This window comes from Lactuca saligna, chromosome 6, assembly GCF_052625555.1.
Source record: "Lactuca saligna cultivar CGN05327 chromosome 6, ASM5262555v1, whole genome shotgun sequence".
Classification (NCBI taxonomy): Eukaryota; Viridiplantae; Streptophyta; class Magnoliopsida; order Asterales; family Asteraceae; genus Lactuca; species Lactuca saligna.
In genome coordinates this window covers 51347335-51353642 of record NC_136422.1, presented here as the reverse complement: position 1 = coordinate 51353642, position 6308 = coordinate 51347335, and the positions used below count along the sequence as shown (strand labels likewise).

At 34.7% G+C, this 6308-nt stretch overlaps 2 protein-coding genes across 2 annotated transcripts; one reads left to right on the top strand and one right to left on the bottom strand.

The window, feature by feature from the left end:
- Positions 1-726: 726 nt before the first annotated feature.
- Positions 727-4620, top strand: LOC145000286 (uncharacterized). Its single transcript, XM_078959488.1, has 8 exons — positions 727-1109; positions 2194-2673; positions 2909-3071; positions 3145-3445; positions 3724-3808; positions 3886-3976; positions 4053-4132; positions 4206-4620. The coding sequence occupies exons 1-8, from the start codon at positions 1008-1010 to the stop codon at positions 4464-4466; spliced, it is 1563 nt and encodes a 520-aa protein (XP_078815614.1). The 5' UTR covers positions 727-1007; the 3' UTR covers positions 4467-4620.
- Positions 4621-4647: 27 nt separating this feature from the next.
- Positions 4648-5587, bottom strand: LOC145000287 (uncharacterized). The gene has a single exon (XM_078959489.1). It carries the CDS (start codon positions 5402-5404, stop codon positions 4925-4927), a length of 480 nt encoding a protein of 159 aa, XP_078815615.1. The 5' UTR covers positions 5405-5587; the 3' UTR covers positions 4648-4924.
- Positions 5588-6308: the final 721 nt, after the last annotated feature.

Sequence of the window (6308 nt, the reverse complement as noted above, 5' to 3'; positions counted from 1 at the left end):
CCGATTCCAATCTTGTAAACCTAAAAATGATACTACGTAGGACTCCAATATTGACAACTTTGATAAAAACTATTGAGATGATGTGATTTGAATATGTATTTATCTTATCGTATATTTAAAATAATTACAAAGGTTTATAACCAATTAACATAAGAATTGTAATTTCAAAATTGATGAAAACAAAATTGTTATATCTTATAGCATATATTTGTTAATTTATATTATTTTATAATGCGTAACTATATTCGCCTAATACTTAATAGTAACAAACGTGGATCTATCTCCAAAATATATCACCAACAAAATTAGAACATATAGACAAAAGTTTCAAGAGCATGATGTAACTAAACTAAAATAATTGAAATCCATAAATAGACCCATACCGTCGAATTGATGTATGTTGTCATTTATTTGTAGATCATTATTTATAGTAGTAACAACATTTATAGTTGTTATATATTGTTCTGGTTTTATAATTTCAAAATAAACAAAGTAATAATTAGAAAGACTCCAAACAAATTAAGATAAGTCTCGCTTACTCTACACATATTACTAAAAAGAAACGTATGGTTACAAAGGAGTCCCCCATGTCATGTTTGTTTAGTTAAAAAGAAAATAACATCAACAACATTCTCAAATAAGCTATTGTGACATCATAATCAAATTTCAAAAGTCGTGATGAACTCGAGTGATAAAAGGGAAGAAAAGAAGGGGTGGGTGGGGTGAGGGTGGGTGAGAGTGGAATGACTAATTTCAAGAAAACCACAAAACAAATAAGGAGATGAGGACTGAAGTAGGCCCATTCCTCTATTTTGTGTATGTGTGTGAGAGAGATAAAGAGTGTTTTAAATGACACCACCATATCATCCCCATGATTTTCTGCCATTAAAGACCCTTCTTTTCTTTACCTTCCCCTTCATCTTCAACATTTTTCTTCAAGATTTTCGCTTTCAAATTCGGGGTTTTCAATAAAGATCAAAACCCATCACAAATTGCTTCATGAAACCATGAGCTCTCAAGAGAATAATAACAAAAGTATCATGTTTGTATCAGAAGGGCATGATTCAACTTCATCTCAAAGTAAAGAAGTTGACATACCTATTCAAAAGGCTGGTTTTCATTTTCTTCCCTTGTTTTCTTTTCTCTTCATTGATTTGTTCTTGATATTGCTCTCTTTTAATTTATTCAAATGCATTATGGGTCTACCTTAATTCAAATATTTTTTGATCAAGTTATGATCTTTTCAAGTTTTTAGCAAGTGGGTATCTTTCTTTGTCATATCACTTCATTGAACTTCATGTTGATTATAATCTCGTAGAAACAAAATTTGTGCTCATATATGTTGTTGATTATAATCTTGTAGAAACAAAATTTGTGCTCATATATGTTTAATTGTGTATACACATTGTAAATTATAATTATTTCTTTGTTTTTTCATAAAGAAATTTGATGTTGGTCAGTTTGAAAGTTTGCCTACTTTTTAGATTAAAGAATTAAAAATGAAATTGGGTTCATTATGTAATTTCAATGCTATGTGATTTGAATTTGTAACCTTTGTTAAAGTCATATCACTTTTGCAGATTCATTTTAGAGAATGTTTTTGAGGAACAAAAAATTCATGCTTTTATTAAAAGTAGTTTTGGACCAAAAACACTTTCTCATGAAAAAAAATTTACTTTATTTTACAAAAAAAAAAAAAATATTAAAACCTTTCTGTCACTCAATTTTTCATGATCGCAACTTAGCTTACAAGAGTTGTATCCCTCATGATGGTTGCTTTAATTCAACATGATTTCGCAACTAATGATTTATCCTAAAAGACAATGAAATCATTACGTTTCTTGCTACAAAAAATGACCCAAATTCTAATCATTATTCGTATGCTAAACGACATTTGTTTTTTACTAACAATATTTGGTGAAAACTCCCTTATATTATGGAATAAAAGCAAGTACAAAAGGTTAATCTTTGTTTATATGCAAAAAGTAATATTGCTTTTGATTATAACTTTAATTCCCACTTATCAATCCTTATCATTACAATGTGTTTTCTATGCAACATCTCAAACCTAATAGTAAACCTCTAATCAACTTAAAACCATGTAAATATTATTAATAACCAAAAACTTGCAAATTAACTAAAGAACACAAATTTTATTTGTTCGTTTTGATAAATTTTCTTGACTGTCTTCAGGGAGAAGAAGATATTTCTACTAAAAATACGGAAACACCAAATGGGAAAAATTGGAAAAAGCAAAATTTGTTCTTGGAAATTCCATCAAGAACACCACAAGCTTCTTCATCACAAGAATCTGTTCAGATCAAGATTGGCCAAACAACGATTCCGACTCCTAAGAAAGTATATTTCAATCTCACACAAAGTCCTTCGGATGTTAAAGCAAATGGAGCTCCCACTACTTTCTCATCAAGATCCAAATCTTCGAAGAAAAGTTTACTACCAAAATTTATGAACCGGAATACAATTCCGGATACAGAAAAGACCGATAGAAATGTAATTCCATCGGTCTCGTCTTCCGTACCACAAGAGAAGCCTTCAATCCCAAGATCATGGTCTCTTTCCAAAATCTTTGGCCCTCAAAGGACATCTTCTCTACCGGTCACCCCAGTTGCTCAATCTGTATTGGGCAACTCGGGTGGTTCCCTTAATTTGGAGGTATGTTTGCTTGTAAAAAGTTACATTTGGTTTCACAATGGTTTACAGAAAAAGTAAAGGGTTTAAGTCCAAATTCCCAAGAACCAACACACATAGGAGTTTAAATTTCAATGTAGTTTGGGCTCCATGTAGACAATAGCCCTTCTAATGGGCCATTCTATACATGATTTGATTGATGGAAAAATAACATTTTTATAGATAAAATTATAATCTTTTAACATGTGATTATTTGTAGACTAAAGTTCAAGTGCATATAGCGCGGTCACGATCAGTCCCGGTCCTCAATGAAGATATAACAATCAAAAGAATGGATTCTTTTTTCCGTGTGATACCTTCAACCCCACGAGTGAAAGACTTCAACACCGTTTCACCGGTCCCTTCTCCAGCTCGTGACAAGGGTATTTCCATCATTTCACAAACTTACACGATCATCTTGAATCTTTGAGCCTTATTTGTTTGATTTGTTTTTAGATAATGAAGAAGGAGATGGTGAGGATATACCAGAAGAAGAAGCTGTTTGTAGGATATGTTTGGTTGAATTATGCGAAGGTGGAGAAACCCTAAAAATGGAATGTAGTTGCAAAGGCGAACTCGCATTGGCTCATAAAGATTGTGCTGTAAAATGGTTTAGCATCAAAGGGAACAAAACGTGCGACGTATGCCATCAAGATGTCCAAAACTTACCCGTTACCCTTTTAAGGATTCAAAGCGTTGTCAGAAACCGAAACAATGTTTCAAGTAGACCAAACCCCATGGAAGTAGACGGATACGGGCAAGTTCATGAAAATTTTACCACTTCAATTTTATAAAGCACTCTATCTTTTTTACTTAATGGGTTAAGCACTTAATCTCAACAACTATACATGGTTTTCTTTTCTTTTTAACTTTAACGGATAAAATAACTTAATGTGTCAAGCCAAAAAAATTGGCTTAATGCATTGAGACACTAACATTTTTACTAATTGTCCTTTTTAATTCATTTTAGAAAAGAAACAAACTTTGATGTATACAAGACTTAACTAAATCTAACGTGTATCTTGAATTTGGCAGTGATGTGTATCGCGTATGGCAAGAAGTGCCAATTCTTGTTATTGTCAGCATGTTGGCATATTTCTGTTTCATCGAGCAACTACTGGTAAGTAAGACTCAATATCATTACACAATTTAGTATCTAAACCATGAAATATTCATAAATTTAGTTTGTTTATTAAGGTTGGTGACATGGGTACGAGTGCAATTGCACTTTCTCTTCCCTTTTCATGTGTTTTGGGTCTTCTTTCATCCATGACATCATCAACAATGGGTAATAATTCAGATATCGATTCATTGTGTTCTTGGTGTTTGCAATTTCTGACTCAAAGATCTTGATCTGTTTACAGTGAAAAAAAGATTTGTTTGGCTATATGCTTCAGTTCAGTTTGCTTTCGTAGTAATCTTCGCCCATATTTTCTACTCTGTGGTAAGAACTAAGAAGCTCAATTGCATAATTTGGATTCACTGTGTATTTAATGGTGTTCATGTTCATGTTTCAGGTTCATGTTCAGCCAGTTTTGTCGATTCTTCTTGCAACATTTGCAGGATGTGGGGTTGCAATGAGTGGTAGTTCGATTATTGTTGAGATTCTAAGATTTAGAAACAGATGGCATAGTAGATCAGATCAACAAATGAATTCCCAGATTGTTTTGCGTCCAGAATCAAGGCGCATCCAATTCCAAACTGCATCTTCTTCTTCTTCATCATCTTCTCATGCTCGTGATATTGAAATTGGGAATACAAATCGCAGAGGAAGCTAGGTTTAGTATCAAGTTGCAGAATTGAAGAGAAAGTTGGAAATTTGGATTGTCGTGATCCTGCAATGTTAGTAGAGATAGGAAAAAAAGAGGAAAGAATGTTCTGTATACTGAACAACAAAGTATTATGATTTATGACAATTTGATTTATTGACAATGATTCAAGAGGTATGTTAGACGAATATTGATAAGAAATTCAATCCTCTAGATTGATAATAAGTGTAGATAACAGCTCGATCAGATCAAGTTAAGTTACAATGAATAATACGCTAAAAATCAGAACTCAGAAGGTAGAATTCGGAAGTAACTAGTATGTAAAGAATCAAACGAATGGATCCACAAGATCTGAATGAAATTTACAGCATAATGTATAATGATAATGTGATAATGTGATAATGAGATAATGTCCACCTTTGTATAGATCTAGATCTAGATGATGATGATGTGGCCAGATTCGAACTTTAGAGGAACTCTCTTCTTGCGGCGGAGCTGAATTCTGCTCGCCGGATGTTCTGTTGGCGTTTCTTGTACAGCAATCCTCCAAATCCGACAACACACGCGGCAGCGATTACTCCGATCGCAATCCCGGCCTTCTTCCCGCCGCTCATCCCTCCTGACGAAGATTTATTCGATTCCTCGCTTTTCACATTGGCAGAGGACAGATCATTATCATCCGCCGTTTCCGGTGCCGGAGATATCGCTGGAGGTGCAGACGTAGCGGGTGGCAGAGTGGAAGTAGGAGTGGGAGCCAGATCTGAAGACGGCGGAGGTGCTGGTGGAGAACCGGTTGAAGGAGATGGAGATGGAGATGGAATTATAGGTTGATCATCGGAACCGCTTTGTGGAGCAGGAGACGGCGAAACTCCGGCTGGATCTGAAGAAACAGAGAGAGTAAACAGAAGTGTGAAAGCCAATAAAGAAATGAACCTTTTGGCCACCATTGTTGCTGATGCTGCTTGTGTAGTGTGTGAATTTGTTGAAGAACAGATGATTGAATGCAGATCTAGGAGTGAAAAAATTGAAGCGTGAATTGAAAGCAAATATATGGAGGGTGGATGAGAGAAATGAGGTAACCGCGTAGATATAGGAAATCGAATCCCAACAGATATATTAGCGAATGGCGAGTGAGATTAGCATTTAAACCGTGAAACAAGTTTGACTTGGTACTTTAAAATACACAAGAATGTATTCTTGGTCCCTTCAAAATTTCAACTTTAGTCTAAGTAGTATTATTTTTTAGGAGCAATTCTTAGGGTTTATTTTTACTGCATGGTTAGTCTTTTTATCCATATTAAATCCATTAGCATAGTTTGACTTTGACTTTGACCTCCTGCAATTTGTTCCAATGACCAAACAAGAGAGTTTAGCTTGAACCGGTCGACTAGAGAGTCTATTGAACCTCTAATGTGGAGTTGTTGATCGGTGCAATGAAAGCCCCTTCGGTTAACCAAGTATCTAGAGAATACATTTAGGGAGGTGTTGTCAATATGAGAAAGATTTGTATCACTGCTTGTTGTTGGACATACCATGTTGGACTAATCCAAACTAGTTTTTTTAACCATGAGTTAGCAATAAAGGCAAACCACTTATAGAGGGGGGAAAAAACTGTTAGCAAATCTGGTGATTAAACCGAGGAAGAACCAAACATGGTGAGGTGGTCCTAGTTTGAAGAGGATAAACCGTGTATATGTCTTCTTTATTCCCTTCCTAACCGTTAACTTCATATTCGTTGTGGACCACCATCCCCAAATCCATGTCCATGGTGTCCGGATCTAGGGCTAAGTAATTGGATTTAAGGCTTTGTATCTTTCTTAATTTAGATGGTAACTTGATCTAAGTTTGTGT

Bases quoted from the DNA above. Each gene is read 5' to 3' on its own strand.
- LOC145000286 (XM_078959488.1), top strand. From the start codon at position 1,008: ATGAGCTCTCAAGAGAATAATAACAAAAGTATCATGTTTGTATCAGAA. The intron at 2,674-2,908 runs GTATGTTTGCTT...GATTATTTGTAG, and splicing joins GTGGTTCCCTTAATTTGGAG to ACTAAAGTTCAAGTGCATAT. The intron at 3,446-3,723 runs GCAAGTTCATGA...TGAATTTGGCAG, and splicing joins ATGGAAGTAGACGGATACGG to TGATGTGTATCGCGTATGGC.
- LOC145000287 (XM_078959489.1), bottom strand. From the start codon at position 5,404: ATGGTGGCCAAAAGGTTCATTTCTTTATTGGCTTTCACACTTCTGTTT.